General features: G+C 57.0%; 1 protein-coding gene across 2 annotated transcripts; it reads left to right on the top strand.

The window, feature by feature from the left end:
• Positions 1-4,785: 4,785 nt before the first annotated feature.
• LOC121153876 (protein phosphatase 1 regulatory subunit 14A) lies at positions 4,786-8,332 on the top strand. Of its 2 annotated transcripts, XM_040976634.1 has the most exons (4): positions 4,786-4,986; positions 6,902-6,982; positions 7,587-7,619; positions 8,204-8,332. In XM_040976634.1, exons 1-4 carry the CDS (start codon positions 4,786-4,788, stop codon positions 8,330-8,332), a joined length of 444 nt encoding a protein of 147 aa, XP_040832568.1. The 2 variants fall into 2 exon arrangements, with proteins under 2 accessions (XP_040832568.1, XP_040832569.1); XM_040976635.1 differs by lacking the exon at positions 6,902-6,982.
• The last annotated feature ends 8,494 nt before the right edge of the window (positions 8,333-16,826 follow it).

Consider the following 16,826-nt stretch of genomic DNA (forward strand, 5'->3'; position numbering starts at 1 on the left):
ACAGGCCCGAGCCGTGCCGCACCCTTAAACAATCCCGGGAGTCACCAAAGCCAATGGCGGACGGTTGGAAGACGCGAGAAGGTGGCCGGCCAGGCGGGGGGCGGGGCGCACCTGGCGAGGCGGAGCGTGCAGGGCGCAGGCGCAGCGCACGGGTACCTGCGCGGACGCGGCCCCGCCCACGGCGCACCTGGGCCCGCCCCGGGGCGTGGCTTTGGCTGGCCCCGCCCTGACTGAGCCTGACCGGGTTGGGGACGCCAGGTGCTTACCAGCTAGAGCCAGCAGGAGCTCATTTCTCCAGCGAAAGTGGAGGCAGTCAACGAGATGATTCAATACTGCATTCAGTGCGACCCGCGCTGTGCCACGGGGGGTCGAGCTGCTGCACCTTCGACCCTGACAAAGCAGCCCCATTTCCGGTCCCAGCTACTCCACCTGCTCCTGCACCTGTGAGAGCAGCACAGTACGACCCGCTGAGCCCAGGCCTGGTTGGTGTGGCCATTTAGGAAATGAAGGAACAGATGGAACAGCTGTCTCCCTCTCTCACCCTCTGTAACTCTGCCTTTCAAATAAATAAATAAATCTTTTAAAAAAGAGAAAGATAGAATGCATTATTATTGAAAACACGGAACAGGCTGGCGTGTGGGGTCACTTTGGCTTCCCACATGAGGTGGCTGAGTTGTTGAGTCTCTCCCAGCTTTCTGCAGATGCACTCCGGGGTGGGAGGAGGGTGGGGACAGGAGATGGCTCAAGTACTTGGGTGCCTGCCCAGCTCCAAGCTCCTGGCTCCAACCCAGCTCAGCCCAGAATGTTTCAGGCATTTAGGGAATGAACCGTTGCACAGAACATCTCTGCCTTTTAACTGAAATGCAACTTAAAAAAAAAAGGAGGGCCAGGTGCGGTAGCCTAGTGGCTGAAGTCCTCCCCTTGATCACGCCAGGATCCCATAGGGGACCGGTTCTAATCCCAACAGCTCCAGTTCCCATCCAGCTCCCTGCTTGTGGCCTGGGAAAGCCGTCTAAGATGGCCCAGGGCCTGGGACCCTGAACCTGCATGGGAGATCCAGAAGAGGCTGCTGGTTCCTCGCTTTGGATTGGCACAGCTCAGGCCGTTGCGGTCACTTGGGGAGGGAATCATCAGATGAAAGATCTTCCTCTCTGTCTCTCCTCCTCTATGTATATATCTGACTTTGCAATAAAAATAGCTAATTTTTTAAAATCACTTTAGTTTGAAAATAATGAAAGAGAAAGAAAACAAGCCCATTTAACCATGCAGTGAGGAAACCTCGCTAGGAGCTGTGATGGAAGATCTCAGCTTCCTTGATCCGGACAATGAGGCTCTGACAGCACGGGAGGGGCCGGGCAGCCAGTAATCACACACACACACACACACACACACACACACACACAGAGAAAGGTCCCAAGAGAGTTGGAGACAGCCTGGAGTGTTCGGGATCCCAGGCCACTCCCTTGGCGCAGCCTCCCTCTGCCTAAAGCTACCTATCACAGCAGTGTGTTCACATTGAACAGCTGGACTCTTGTACTGCAGTGGGGTCCTGCAAGGTCAAGAGATTGAGACTAAAGACAAATAGCCCCCTGGGCTGAACTTTCCCCTGGCCCCATCCCCTCCCCCTAAGCACATTTACAGAGACAAAAAGACAGAGAGATCTTCTATCCACTGATTCACTCCCCAGAGAGCTACGCTGATCTGAAACCAGGAGCTTCTTGCAGGTCTCCCATGTAGGTGCAGGTGCCTAAGAGCTTGGACCATCCTCCACTGTTATCCCAGTCCATAAGCAGGAAGCTGGATTGGAACTGGAGCAGCTAGGACTTGAACCGGCTCCCAGGTGGGATGCCAGCCTTGCAGGTGGAGGATTAACTTGCTTAATGGGCTTTGTTTCTACTTCTACAGTCAGACTTTATTGCCCGAATTAGCCCAAGTACTCCAGTGGGCTGAACAGTGACTGACAGAGCAGAAACAAAGTAACCAAACATGATTGATCATTCCAGAGTGACTCCTCAGAAGGTGGGGCAGGAAGAATGAACAATAGGAAATAACTGACTCCTTAAGGTCTGGTGGTGGCCAGTCCTCCTTTTGTGTAGAGACTATAAGCTCCCTGGCCTGGCCCAGTCCTGGCTATTGTCAACCATTTGGGGAATGAGCCAGTGGTACCCAAGTTCTCCTTTCCGTGTCTCTCCTTCTTTTTCTGTTACTCTTGCCTTTCAAATCGATAATGCTTAAAAAAAAAAAAAGATTTATTTATTTTTATTGGAAAGTCAAAGTTACACAGAGAAGAAGAGGCATCAAGAAAGATCTTCCGTCCACTGGCTCACTCTCCAAACGAACACAACTGCCAGAGCTGAGCTGATCTGAAGCCAGGAGCCAGGATCTTCTTCTGGGTCTCCCTCGCGGGTGCAGGGTCCCAGGGTTTGGGGTCATCCTCTATTGCTTTCCCAGGCCACAGGCAGCGAGCTGAACAGGAAATGAAGCAGCCAGGATAGAAACCGATGCCCATATAGGATGCCAGCACATGCAAGGAGAGAATTTAGCCACTAGGCCACCACACTGGGTCCAATCATACTTTTTTATTTGTCATGATTGATTGATTTGAAAAAAATAATAATAACCACAAAGAAAGAAAGCCTCATTCCTACAATTGCAAACAGAGGAAATTTTTCCCCAGTCAAGCTTGTAACGAGGCTGCAGCCTGGACTGAGCGCAGACGGCAGGCTGGGAGGCCTTGGTGCACACTCCCCAGCCACGACAGGCCTGGCCCCAGTCCAGGGCCCCAGTCCTGGGCTGCTCCCTTCAATTCCTACAGCCAGGATTCCTCATTGTGCCCTAGGCACCAGCAGCAAGGGCTCTACACACACTGTTTGCTGGGGACGCTGTCCTACCCATCTCTAAGGTTACAGTTGAAAGGTGGCACCCCTTGGTGTTAGATCCATTGTTTAGAAAGCAGACCAACTACCGGTTTCCTCCCACAGTGGGTGGGTGCTTTTATCACTGGCACTTTGGAGGACTGCCAACTCTCATAAAATGAAGGCTAAGGCCACTTTCCAGTCCGTTTTTATCAAATTCTCACCACCTTTTTACCCATCTCCAAGGTGCCCATAGCTCTCTTGTCACCTGACTTGGGTACACGAATAATAAAACAGACCCCAAAGACACTATAGTCACCATTAGGCACAGCAACTGTCGCAGGTAAACCAGAGGCGGGCTGGGCATGAGAGCTGTGACATGAAATAGGGTGTCCAGAGACAGGTGACAACTGTGGGACCAATTCTGATATGACCCTGGGTACCAGTGCCATCCTGACAGGGGGGCCTATGGACACGAAGGGAGTGATGGAGGGGAGCGGCCGTGCTGGACACAGCGTTGCTAAACCAAACAGCAGAGCCTTCAGTCTCAGGGCATTGGGCGTTATCGTTGTTTTAAATCACTGTCTGCCCAGCTGGGTGGAACTTGCTATCCCATGATTCTGAGTCCCGCTCCTTGCGTACAGCTCACGCTAGCCCGTCATGCGTCTGTCTTTGTCTTGCACAAATGTCTCTTTGGAGGTTTTTTTTTTTTTAGATTTATTTATTTAATTGGAAAGGTAGATATTCAGAAAGGAGGAGAGACAGAGAGGAAAATTTTCCATACGATGATTCACTCCCCAAGTGACTGCAACGGCTGGAGCTGCATCTATCTGAAGCCATGAGCCAGGAGCTCTTCCTGGTCTCCCACGTGGGTGCAGGGTCCCAAGGCTTTGGGCCATCCTCCACTGCTTTCCCAGGCCACAAGCAGGGAGCTGGATGGGAAGCGGGGCTGCTGGGATTAGAACCGGCTCCCTTATGGGATCCTGGCGTGCATGGCAATGACTTTAGCTGCTAGCCCACCGCACCAGACCTGGTATTTGCAATTTTTTTTTTCTCCCATCCAACTAGATTGTCCCTTTACTTCTTACAAACCATGTATTTATTTATTTGCAAGGTAGAGTCAGAGAGAGAGCAGGAGCGAGAGAGCTCCCATGCCTTGGTTCCTTCCCCAGGGCTGGCAGGGTCAGGCCAAAGCCAAAGGCCGAAGCTTCTTCCGGGTCTCCCACGTGGGACCAGGGGCCCAGGTACCTGAACCACCCTTCACTGCCTTTTCAGGGGCTTAGCAGGGAGCTGGCTGGGAAGTGGAGCAGTCAGGACTCCTCTGACTCTCACGGAGGCCCGGAGACCTGTCCCTCCGCAACCCTTGGGTAAGCTGTGTGGACTGCGTTTGGTGTCCCTGCTGCAAAGACGGCGACTTGCAGAGCCCTGGGCTTGGCCGGGGTGTGCAGTGCACTGCGGTTCGCTGACCGCCGCGAGTGACCAGAGAGGAGTGAGTGGGTGTGGGGTGGGGGGTGCAAAGGGATGCGTGTGTGACCGAATGAATGAACCAGCAAACCGCGGCTCCACATCGGGGCTGCCTCCGCGGCCGCCAGAGGGCGTGGACAAGGCTCGGCCCCGGTCAGTCCGGGTCCCCCGCCCCGTGAGATCCAGGCCCGGGAGTCCCAGCCGCGGCTCTCGGACCCCGCCCATACCTGGACCACGAGGGCTTGCAGCCTGCGCTCTGCAGGAAGGGAAGCTGAGGCCAGGGCGTGCGGGGTGGGCGTGCGGGGTGGGCGTGCGCGGAGGGCCCGGCCACCCCCATCCCCACTCCCGGGGCCAGCCCGAGCTCCCGCCCCCGGCCGGCCCCGCCCCGGTCCGTCAGAGGCCCCCGGGACGCGCGCACCGCCCAGGCGCACATCGCGGCGCGGGGTCGGCCGGCGGAGGCGGCGGCATGGCAGCGCAGCGGCTGGGCAAGCGGGTGCTGAGCAAGCTGCAGGCTCCGTCGCGGGCCCGCGGGCCGGGGGGCAGCCCAGGAGGGCTGCAGAAAAGGCACGCGCGAGTCACGGTCAAGTACGACCGGCGCGAGCTGCAGCGGCGGCTGGACGTGGAGAAGTGGATCGACGGGCGCTTGGAGGAGCTGTACCGCGGCAGGGTGAGGCGGGGCGAGGGGCTTGGGATGAGAGGTGGGGGATCTGGGCTGGGCAGACCCTACGCGCCGGGGGTCCCCGGGATGACTGTAGCTGCTGTGCGCTATGAGGGCACCCCCACGTCTCGTCTTTCAGCTTGGCCAACTGTGCTTGGGACACCTTACTTGTCCCACGCGCACACTTACGTGTCCAGTCTTTCCTCCAGGGGCGAGGCAGGTGAAGAGACCACGTTGGGGTCAAAGCCACAGGAGGTTGTTGACCGGCAGCCTGGACCTCACGTCCTTGCTCTTCTGGAGTTGGAGAAGGTTGTGTGACCTTCTCGCCCTACTCCCACACCTCCCCCAGGCCACAGGAGGAAGAGAAAGGGTGGGGGAGGGGAGTCTGGAAGCCAAAGGGACTTGGGACAGGGACCATACATGCCCGTGGCCAGCCACACGCAGATGCACAGCCCAGGAAGCCACAAGGAGAGGCACAGCGGTAAGGGGCTATGCAGCAGCCCGCCAGCGGGGGTCCCATCTGAGTCGGTCCTTGCAGCTGTGCACAACACAACAACTACCCCCTGATACACACACACCCCTCACTCCCAGGCTGTCCATAGAGACAGGGTGAGGCAGGCAGTAGCCACACAGAATATACCCAAGCTACCCCCGGTGCGACCCCAAATGCCTCCTGCGGTGACCAACCATGACCCCTAGCCACGCACAGCCATGCCGGCAGAGGCACAGAACGGGCATCATGGCCGCAGACCAGACCCCCAAGTGCGCAGGGACATGGATCAGGGTCAGACACTCCCAGGCCCTAGTCCCGCAGCCACGCGAGAGCTCCTGGAAAACACGGAATTAAAGGATTCTTTAGGAAACCGCTTTTTTTCCCAATGGCCCAGGACATGCTCTGAAGCTTTCAAAGTCCCGTTGGACGGTGAATGGTCGGGTTACCTTGGTCACAGTTCACAGGCCTTGGAACACAGCCAAGGGCCCCACGGCCCGTGCTCACCCGACAGTGCCGCCACGGGTGGCATGGAAGCCAGGCCCTCTTAGCGCCACCACGTTCTGTGCGTGCTGCCCACCTCCAGGGGCACTAACTCTGTTGCTAGGGGTCTGCTGCACAGTGTGGGGTCATCCTGGGGGGTGGGCCAGGACCCCGTTAGGCACATACCCTGTAGGAAGCCACCCAAGGCTCTGGCGGCCCCGTGACACGACATTCCTAGCCTTCTGGGACACCACGGACCCACCCCTCCTCCGCTCCAAGCCTGCAGCCACTGGGGGGCGGGCAGCTGGGGCCAGCTGGGTCCTGTCGCTGGCAGGCGGGCTGAGCCAGCCATCCTTGGGGCTTTTCTCCCTCGCAGTCCCCCCCTCTGGGCCTGAGGGGTTTGCCCTTTGGCCCTGGCTGGCCCCAGTGTCCCCCGCCCTTCCTGTCTCCTGGGGGCAGAGGCCCTGCCCCCACCAGCTCCAGCCTGGCCGCTCCCCTCCCCCGCACCTAGCAACACCGAGAGGAAACTGCCTTGAAAGGACACGAGCCGGGGCCCCTCTCCTGAATCCCAGAATTCCACATTCCAGGACTCGATGGGGCCTGTTTTTTTCCTGGGGGGGAGCTGGAGCCAAGGAGAGAGACCCGTGCCAGCCATGGGGGCAGGTGTCTGGGACACGGGCAGGAGGAAGGGGGCTCCTAGGACTCAGAGGGGCCCAGCCATCGGGCTGCTGCTGCACCCCCCCGCCCGCCCCGGGCTGCCGTCCTCCCATCTGCCACCCTTCCCCCAGCCCCCAGATGTCCTGTCTTGGCGGTGCTGTCCCTGACTGCCACATGATGGCTCCAGGGCCCGCCAGCTGGGGCCTGGGGCTGCAGAGAGAGAGAGAGCCGCCTGGGACGAAGGCCAGGGAAGGAGGGAGACAGGGGACCTGACACTCCCCCCCTTCTCCTTAGGAGGCGGATATGCCTGACGAGGTAAACATTGATGAGCTGCTGGAACTGGACAGTGAGGAGGAGAGGAGCCGGAAGGTCCAGGTAGGTTGTGCGTGTGTGTGTGTGCGTGTGTGCGCGTGTGCCTGTGTGCGTGTGTGTGTGTGTGTGTGAAGCCCCCCCAGTCTGACACTTGGCACCCCCCTAAAAGCAGCAGCAACAGCAGTTTCCACATTCCCTGAACGCTTGCCAGGTGCCATACAGCAGCTCACCTGCCCAGTGCCAACTCTCCACCCCTCACCTCAGGGTGCAGGATCCTGCCCAGTGCCAACTCTCCACCCCTCACCTCAGGGTGCAGGATCCTGCCCAGTGCCAACTCTCCATCCCTCACCTCAGGGTGCAGGTTACTGTCTTCTGCAAAAGGAATGGGGGCGCAGAGAGGGCTGCCTGGGGTTGCTTGCCCGGGGTCACACAGCCCCAAGGACGGAGCCCTCAGGTCCTTGCTGTCCTGGAGCTGGAGAAGGCTGTGACCTTCTTGCCCTACCCCCACCCCCTAGGCCCCCAGACTGTTCCTCCCCTTGAAGCCTGGTGGCAGTCCACCCTGGAGTCTGACTTGCATTTGCCTTCTTGCCTTGGAAAGGGAAGGGGTGGAGAGGATTCAGTGTGAATTATTTACTGTGGTTTTTTTTTGGGGGGGGGGCGTGTTTAGGGACTCCTGAAATCGTGCACGAACCCCACAGAGGTGAGTCCCCCCATCAGAGGTGCCCCTGCCTCCCATGGACCGCTCCCCCACCGCCTGCTGGCGCCTTCTCCTATGCCCGGCTCTCCCCTCCTCCCTGCCCATCTGCTGCGGGGGCTCCATTATCTCTGCTCCCTCCCCCATCTGGCTCGGGTTTCTGTCTCCCTGCCTCCCTGCTGCCTGTCACTGCCCCCGCCACCCCAGGGGCCCCCAGTCTTACAGGTCCCGAAGCCCAGGCGCCTAACCCTCCCACTTCCTTCCCTGCTTTAAAAGGGAAAAATATTCGTGTTTCTCCATCGGGCTGCTGGGGTCCAGCGTCACTGGGTGTCCGGCTGCCCTGCAGCCGCCTCGGGCCCATGTCTCTGGGGACCCTCCTGGGTCTGACGTGGGCCGAGGCCCGGACTCCGTGTCCCTGGCTCTCTGTGTCTCTCTCCCTTGTCTGTCCCTTCTCCGTGTCTGCCCTTCCCTTGCTGCCCTGGAAGCAGAAGGGGCCCCCTTGACTCTTGGCGGGGTGTGTGGGGGTGCTAGAGTGGGCCCAGGGCAGAGCCCCCCACCCACATTCTTAGCACCCCACTCCCTGCCCTCAGGACTTCGTCCAAGAGCTGCTGACCAAGCTGCGAGGCCTCCACAAGCAGCCGGGTCTCCGCCAGCCCAGCCCCTCTGATGAAGGCAGCCCACGCCCCCTGCAGGACCGCGCGCCGACTGCGCCCCCCTGACCCCGGCCTGCCTCCGCCACCCCTCTGTGTCACCGCCACCCTGTTTCCAAAGTTGTACTCCATGGTTCTGTAACAATAACACCAAGTGGCTGTGTCTCCTCTCCCTGGTTACCGCCGGCTTCCCTGCCCCCCTCCTGCTGTGTCCCAGCCCCCACAGCTGGCCCTCCTCCCAGGCCTGAGAAGAGATCTGCAGTCCTGGGCCACTCGCTCACTTCCTGTCCCCTGGCCCCTGTGGGAATGACCCCCTGGGCCAGGACGACAACCCTGGCCCCAGGATGGCCCTTGTCACCTTCACACACACGTGGCCCCATAGATCCACTCCGTAGAGAGGCCTGGGCACTTTCTGGATGCTTGGCACAGCCAGAGGTGCAGGGACCACAAAGATGAACTGAAACAGCTCCTGGCAGCCAAGTGTCCTTCCTGGGTTGTGGGGGGTAGCGGCTGAATTCCAGATGATGGCTCTGTGCCCAGGTCAGAGGGGTGGTAGAAGTTAGGTGTGGTCTTCCAGGATGCATAGACGTGTGGGTGTGAAGGGACTACCTCGTGTGTAGGTGGGGGTTTGACACGGGGGCTGAGCAAGGGAGAACAGCAGATATTGGCGGGGCTGTCTGCCAATGAGGGTGGACAGCGTCAGCTCCTGCCCTTGCCCTGGCCCATGGGTGAGTCAGGACCCATGAGATTAAGCCTTTCCCCCTGGGTCTCCACACCCCCCACCCTCACCCCCTGCCACTCTGAAGATTCCCAGGGAGAGTGACTGGGCCCAGGGAACAGGTAGCGGCAGCTGTTCACTCAAGAAAAACAATGAAACTAGCTCCTCTGTATTCTGCCAGCAGACCTGGGTGACCCAGTTATGTGAAGTTGGGGGGGTGGGGCAGAGCTGTGGTCTCAATTCCAGTGTTCCAAAGTGAGGACCCTGTGGCCATCCTAGAACGCCCGGAGCATGGGTTCCCATTCCAGATGGTCCAACAGGAAGAGAAAGACAGGAGGGTCCGCAGTACCCTGGTGTGTGCCACCCGCAGGTGGCAGCACAGACCTCGGAGCCGGCCCTTCCCTGCCATGCGCTCCTAACGGGTGTGCAGGGGCACGCACTGGGATGCCCGTAGCAGCGGGCCTGTCCTGTCCTGGCCACACTCCCGGATCCAGCTGCCTGCTAACATGTACCCTGGGAGGTTCGTGCACCCTGGGAGGTTCGCGCCCTTCAACAGGGAAGACCTGTCTGGGGTTGTCAGCTCCTGACTTGTGCTCCACGCCCCACCAGCTGGGTGAGCCTGTGGGATGTGAACCAGCGGATAGATATATCTCTCCTCTCTGCCTTCCAAACAAATAAAGTTTGTGGAAATATGGAATTAAAAGATAAGGGTTTGTGTGTATGTGGCGCGTGTGCAAAAATTATACAGGGGGAGACAGTGTGGTGCGGTGGTTAGATTTCTGCTTGGAGTACTTGGAGTACCTCCCGTATCAGAGTACCTGGTTCGAGTCCCGGCGGCTCCACTCTCCATCCAGCTTCTTGATCACGTGGCTGGGGAAGCAGCAGAAGGTAGCCCAAGATCTTGGGTCCCCACAGCCACACGGGTGACCCAGAGTTCTAGACTCTAGATTTTGGCCTGGCCCAGCCCTGAGTGTTGCAGTCATTTGGGGAGTGAGCCAGTGGGTGAAAAATCTCTGTGGCTCTGCCTTTTAATAAGTGAATACAGTAACTTTAAAGGTTTTTTATTATTATTTTTTTTTTTATTGGAAAGGTGGATATACAGAGAGGAGAGACAGAGAGGAAGATCTTCCGTCCGATGATTCACTCCCCAAGTGAGCCGCAACGGGCCGATACTATGCCGATCCGAAGCCAGGAGCCTCTTCTGGGTCTCCCACGCGGGTGCAGGGTCCCAAAGCCTTGGGCCGTCCTTGACTGCTTTCCCAGGCCACAGGCAGGGAGCTGGAAGGGAAGCGGGGCTGCCAGGACCAGAACCGGTCCCATAGGGGATCCCGGGTGTGCAAGGCGAGGGCTTTAACCACTTGCGCCACCGCGCCGGGCCCGTTTTTTTTTTTTTTTTAATGCAGCTTTTCATTAAGTGCCTTTACATGAACTTTGCAGACCACCACATGCAATGAGCGCAGTGAATGAAGGATCCGCCCCCCGCTGGCACATTCACACACACCCACAGCTCTGACACCCCACCAGCCGGGGAACCCCTGCACTGCCCTCCCACAGGGTCTGGTTCCCGTTCCTTGTCCCTGTGGGAGCAGCATCAGGCTCACGGCCCAGGGTCTTAGGCTGTGAATGTTTCGTGTGCGGGGTCCCTCCGTGGGCCTTTGAATCCCAGCTGCTCCACTTCCCACCCAGCTCCCCGCTTGTGGGCTGGGAAAGCAGCAGAGGACGGCCCAAGACCTGGGACCCTGCACCTGCATGAAGAAGCTCCTAGCTCTTGGCTTCAGACTAGCCCAGTACTGCTCATTGTGGTCATTTGGGGAGTGAATCAGTGGCTAGAGGGTCTTTCTCTTTTTTTTTTTTTCTCTGTAACTCTTTCAAATTAAATTAATTTTGGAGAAGAAATTTAAAAAGACTGCTTGGGAAGAGCACGTTCCATTTTCAAGTGTCTGGACTGGAGCCCTGGCTCACTTCCGAGTCCCACTTCCTGCTGTCACACGCCCTGTGGCTCAAGGACTTGGGTCCCTGCCACCCACGCTGAGGACCTGCCACAGATCTGGGTTCCAGCCTTGAACCTGGCGTGGCTCTCGCTATGGTGGGCGTTTGGCTTGAGACCCAGCAGATGACAAACGTCTCTGACTGCCTTTCAAGCAACCACACAAAAATGTCCCCTGGGAGGCCAGCGGCACAGGCCTGCGATGTCCCGTTTCCAGCTCACTACTTCCTCCTCCCCCCAGCAGCCACCATTCCAGCTCGTCTTCCTTGTGTCCCTGGAGGCCCTGGGCCCTTCAGGGGTGTCCCCCAGGCCCGGCCCCTAGCTGCGGGCAGTCACAGTGCCCCCACAACACGCCTGGGGCTCACCACGTGGCAGCCGCCTCCCCCAAAGGACCCTCGGTTTTCCCTCTGCACTTGGAGAAGTTCGGCCCCCTCGCCAAGCCTCCACCCTCGCTGCGTGGACGCCAGCCCGCCGCGCCCCCTGGTGGCCGTGGGAGTTCGTTGCAAAAGGCAGCCAGGGCGGAGTGCAGGGCTGGGGTGGGTCAGGAACTCCTTCCCCGAGGGGCTAGCAGGTGCTGAGTGGCCATAACCAGCTCCGGGCAGAACTGGACTCAGCAGTGAAGCCGCCGCAGGCTGGAGTCACAGTGCAAAGGTTCCGTGCCCACGTCTGCTCCCTAGTCCAGCTCCCTGCTCGGGTGTACCCTGAGGGGGCAGCAGGGGGATGGCCCAAGGGGCTGGATCCCAGCCACCCTCCTGGGAGACCTGGACAGAAGCCACGCATCTGGGCTACAGCCTCTGCGGAGTGAACTAGCAGGTGGAAGCTATGGCCTCGGTAGGACATTGCATCAGGCAATCAAGATTTCTTTTGAAGCTTTATTTATTTGAAAGAGTTGCACAGAGAGGGGAGAGACAGAGAAAGATCTTCCATCTGCTGGTTCACTCACTAAAATGACCGCAATGGCTCCCTGCAAGGAACTGGATCAGAAGTGGAGCAGCTGAAACTCGAACCAGTGCCCTTTGGGATTCCAGCATTGCAGGTGGAAGATCCTTACACCACAGCCTCAGCTATAAGTTTTCTTTCTCTCTATGATTTTTATTGGAAAGGCAGGTTTATGGAGAAACAGAGAAAGATCTCCCATCCACTATTCCACTCCCCAAGGGGTCTCAATGGTTGCACTGAGTCAATCCAAAGCCAGGCGCCAGCAGTTTCTGGGTCTCCCACGTGGGTGCAGGATCCCAAGGCTTTGGGCCATCCTTGACTGCTTTCCCAGGCCACAAGCAGGGAGCTGGATGGGAAATGGAGCTGCCAGGATATGAACTGTTACATAGCCATAGCCCATATGGGATCCGGGTACATATAAGGTGAGGATTTAGCCACTAAGCCATTGCTCCAAGCCCCACACCATTTTATCTTAAAACAGATGTATTCAAGAGAATGTGGGAACAATTGTCTTACCCACTTTCCTCTAGCCCTTGACCCTAATCAAATATGTACAAATTATCAAAAATAAAATTTATACAATTTTTAAAAATAAAATAAAAAATAAGCAAAAAGGAAAGAACAAACGTGACAACTACCCCAGCCAAATGATGACAGCAGAAATTTTCAGTGACTGCAGACTTGAGGTTGACTATGGCAGCCAGTGGACATGGCGGGCTGCGGCGTCCTTGGATTGGCGATACGGACAGCATTTCAGAACTAGCCAAGCCACTTGGGCAGAACCCTTAGAATATACACACTGGCACCCTGGGTTGATATGAGGGGGCAGTTCCTCATCCCTGGGTACTGGGACATTTGGAAAGTCATGTGTGGTTCCCCCCTTTGTCTCTCCCCTTCCCCCAGAAACAACAAGAAGAAATAGCACATTCGGAAACAAATCAGTTCACCCAATTTTCCCTAAACCTCAGTCCTTCCCATCCTGACCAACCATGTAATCATTATTTAAAAAACAACAACAACAACAACAACAACAAAGGCTGTGTTTTGGCACCAGCGCAATGGGATAGTAGGCTGAGTCTCTGCCTTCAGTGTTTCCATCCCATCTAAGAGCCGGTTCTAGTCCCAGCTTTTCCTCTTCTGGTCCAGCTCACTGTTTATGGCCTGGGAAAGCAGCAGAGGAAGGCCCAAGACCTCAAACCCCCTGCACCCTCGAGGGAAACTTCGGGGAAACGCCTGGGTTCTGGTTTTGATCTGGCCCAGCCCTTAGTCCTTGCAGCCATTTGGGCTGTGAACCAGCTGATGGAAGAATTTTCTCTCCTTTAATTCTGCCTTTCAAATAAATAAATAAATACATTGTCAAGAAAAAAAGAAGAGGAGCCAGGCATGGTAGCCTAGTGGCTAAATCCTCACCTTGTATATGCTGGGATCCCATAAGGGCGCTGGTTCTAATCCCTGCAGCTCCACTTCACATCCACTCCCCAGCTTGTGGCCTGGAAGGGCAGTGGAGGACAGTCCAAGGCATTGGGTCCCTGCACCCACATGGGAAACCCAGAAGAAACTCTTGGCTCCTGGCTTCGGATCAGCTCAGCTCTGGCTGTTGTAGCCACGTGGGGAGCGAATCAGTGGATGAAGATCTTCCTTCTTTCTATGCATCTGCCTTTCCAAGAAAAATAAATTTTTGGAAAAAAGGAAAAAAGCTTGGTGAACAGAAGTTCCTCTTGGTTCTGTTGACATGCAGTTGCCATGGTATGAGGACCCGCAGGGCAACCCAGGCGTGTTGCACGGGAAGACCAGAGCGAGGCCTGGCTCCAGGCACCCTCGGACTGTGGTAGTGGGCCGGCGGCAGGTGCCAGGCGGAGCTGGCCACCCTGTGTGCCACTGAGGGAACCGTCCTCAGCCACAGCTGCCACGCCGGCTCCGAACCAGACAAGGCGGTTGCAAAGCAGCCAGAGTGTCCGACTTTAGGTTGCTATGACAAATTGCCTTAAACCCAGGCGCTTATGCAATCAAAGTTCCTGTCTCGGAGTCGGGGAGCGCAGGCGAGGCCACGATGCAGGTGTGCGCTTATGGGGCAGCTCCAGTTTACCACGGCCGTCTTCGGGCTGCAGCTCCACATGAGAGCAAAGGCAAATAGCTCCACGGATTTTTATTATTTATTTACTTTTATTGGAAAGGCAGATATACAAAGAGGATAGGCAGAGAGGAAGATCTTCCGTCTGATGATTCACTCCCCAAGAGGCCAAAACGGCTTGGGCTGAGCCAATCCGAAACCAGGAGCCTCTTCCGGGTCTCCTACACAGGTGCAGGGTCCCAAGGCTTTGGGCCGTCCTCGACTGCCTTCCCAGGCCACAAGTAGGGTGCTGGAAGGGAAGTGGGGCCTCTGAGATTAGAACCGGCACCCATATGGGATTCTGGAGCATTCAAGACAAGGACTTGAGCTACTAGGCCACAGCACCGGGCCCAAAGATCTTCCTGTTTATCTCTTCTCTGTATATCTGACTTTCCAATAAAAATATATAAATCTTTAAAAAGTTTTAATCTACATATTAGCTTTATTTATTTGAAGAACTGAGACGTGAGCTCTTGGGTCTCTTGGTTAATGTCTCACAGTGCTGGGCCGCTGGAAGCCAGCAGCCAGGAGGCAGTGGACAAAGGTTCAAGAAGCCGGGTTCCAGACCCCACGGGGGAGACCCAGGTGGAGTTCCTGGCTCCTGGTCTTGTTCTGGCCCAGCCCTTACAGTTGTGAATATTTGGACATTTGGGGGAATGAAACAGTAAATGGAATATTTTCTCTCTGCCTTCCAAACAAATGGACACTTGTAAAAAATATAATTTATTGGGGACTTGCACATGGCTTATCTTCTAATTGGCTAATCCTCTACCTCCAAGAGCCAGCATTCCATATGGACCCTGGCTTGTATCCCAGCTGCTCCACTTCCCATCCAGCTCCCTGCTTGTGGCCTGGGAAAGCAGTCAAGGACGGCCCAAAGCCTTGGGAAACCTGGAAGAAGCTCCTGGCTTCAGATCGGCTCAGTTCTGGTTGTTGCGGCTACTTGGCGAGTGAGCCACGGGGTCAGAGATCTGTCTCTGTGTCTCTCCTTCTCTCTGTAAATCTGATTGGCCAATGAGGAGAATGGGCAGCATCCGCAGTGGGGGACTGAGAGGTGAAATGGCCGCACAGCAACACCCAAAGTTAGCAGTGTGGTCCAGAGCAGGCAAAGGCTGGGACTGGGGGCCCTGCCCAGTCAACGGGCACACTCAGAAATATTCACAACAAATAATGACCGTGAGGCCACAAAGTGGGCTCCCCCAGCGAGCTCCTTGCAGTGGGCAGAGGGTGAGCGTTGGACAATGCCCGGGATGGGTAGGAGTAGCCTGCTGGTTTGTTCTCTGGATGGCTGCACTGGCTGGGGCTGGGCCAGGCTGAAGCCAGGGGCCTGGAACTCCATGTGGGCCTCCTATGTGGGTGGCAGGAATGCAAATACTTGAGCCGTCATCAGCTGCCTGAGCAGGCAGCGGGGTCAGGAGCTGAGCAAAACCAGAAGTCGCAACTCCCAATTGGGTTGTGGATGTTGCACACAGAAGCCTAACCCACAATGCTGCAGTGCCTGTCCCTCCCCCACCTTGGTCTCAGCCCCACGCGCCGCACCCTAGGCCTCTGGAGTTGAAATACCTCCTGTGGTTTGCAGTCACTAGCCTTCCTTTCCTGCTGCAGCCTCAGGAAGCAGGCTCAGGGGGACAGAGTGGGGCCATGGGGAGGCGACATCGCACACTATGAGAGGCAGCGGGGGGTGGCCCAGGTTGCTGGACCCCTACCACATGGATGGTGCTCCAGACTCACAGCTTTGGCGTGACCCAGGCCGAGCCGTCACGGGCAGCGAGGGTGAAGACTGGACAGCAGGCAGACGCTGTCTCGGTGTACCTCCTCTCTGCAGGCCTCCTTCTCTCTCTGCCTCTCAGGCATGAGGTTCTGTGAGAGAAGCTGAGAGGAGTGTCTTCTACGTGGGAAAGGTGAGTCCGTAGGCCGCTCGTGGGCATTCTCGCTGTGGCTACCCCTCAGTTCCCCCACCGGGGCAGGAGGCCGTCTGTGAGCCTCCGGGGGGAGCCCAGGGACTGCAGAACCTCACTTTGTCCATGGAAACAGAGAGGGATGGGCTGGGGTCAGCCGCAGAAGCCCGTAGGGGCCCTTGGCTCAAGGGGCTCCCCGGATGTCTGCCCTGGCCAGCCCCCGGAGCCTGAGGAAATCTCTCCTGGGACGGAGGGTTCCAGAACCGCCTGGGCTGAACAAAGACTGGGTTACAGCGCCCTCTGGTGGCCAGGTCCAGAACTTCCAGGCCCAGGGGAGAAATGACCCAAGGTGTGTGTCTGGGCCACCTTCCTCACTGCTTTGTCCTCGGAGATCCGGAGCTGAGTGGCTGCATCTGCTGACCCCTCTGTTCTGTCTTTCTCTTCAGGTTTCCTTAACATATAGGCCCAGGGACCGTGGCTCAACTGGCTAATTCTCCCCTTGTAAACGTCAGGATTCCATATGGGTGCTGGTTCGTGTCTCGCCTGCTCCACTTCCCATCCAGCTCCCTGCTTGTGGCCTGGGAAAGCAGTCAAGGACGGCCCAAAGCCTTGGGACCCTGCACCCATGTGGGAGACCCGGAAGAGCTCCTGGCTCCTGGCTTTGGATCAGCTCAGGTCTGGCCAATCTGATGCCATTTGGGGAGTGAAGCAGGAGATAGAAAAAAAAAATTTTTTTTTAAGATTTATTTATTTTTACTGCAAAGTCAGATATATAGAGAGGAGGAGACACAGAGAGGAAGATCTTCTGTCTGTTGATTCTTTCCACAAGTGACCACAATGGCCAGTGGTGTGCCGATCCAAAGGCAGGAGCAAGAAACTTCCTCCAGGTCTCCCATGTGGGTGCAGGGTCC

Source organism: Ochotona curzoniae, unplaced genomic scaffold (genome assembly GCF_017591425.1).
Source record: "Ochotona curzoniae isolate NIBS_2020 unplaced genomic scaffold, NIBS_Ocur_1.0 contig_2699, whole genome shotgun sequence".
Taxonomy (NCBI): domain Eukaryota; kingdom Metazoa; phylum Chordata; class Mammalia; order Lagomorpha; family Ochotonidae; genus Ochotona; species Ochotona curzoniae.

Coding starts and splice junctions, on each gene's coding strand:
- LOC121153876 (XM_040976634.1), top strand. CDS start 4,786: ATGGCAGCGCAGCGGCTGGGCAAGCGGGTGCTGAGCAAGCTGCAGGCT. Junction 6,983..7,586: donor AGAGGAGCCGGAAGGTCCAG/GTAGGTTGTGCG, acceptor GGGCGTGTTTAG/GGACTCCTGAAATCGTGCAC. Junction 7,620..8,203: donor CGTGCACGAACCCCACAGAG/GTGAGTCCCCCC, acceptor CCCTGCCCTCAG/GACTTCGTCCAAGAGCTGCT.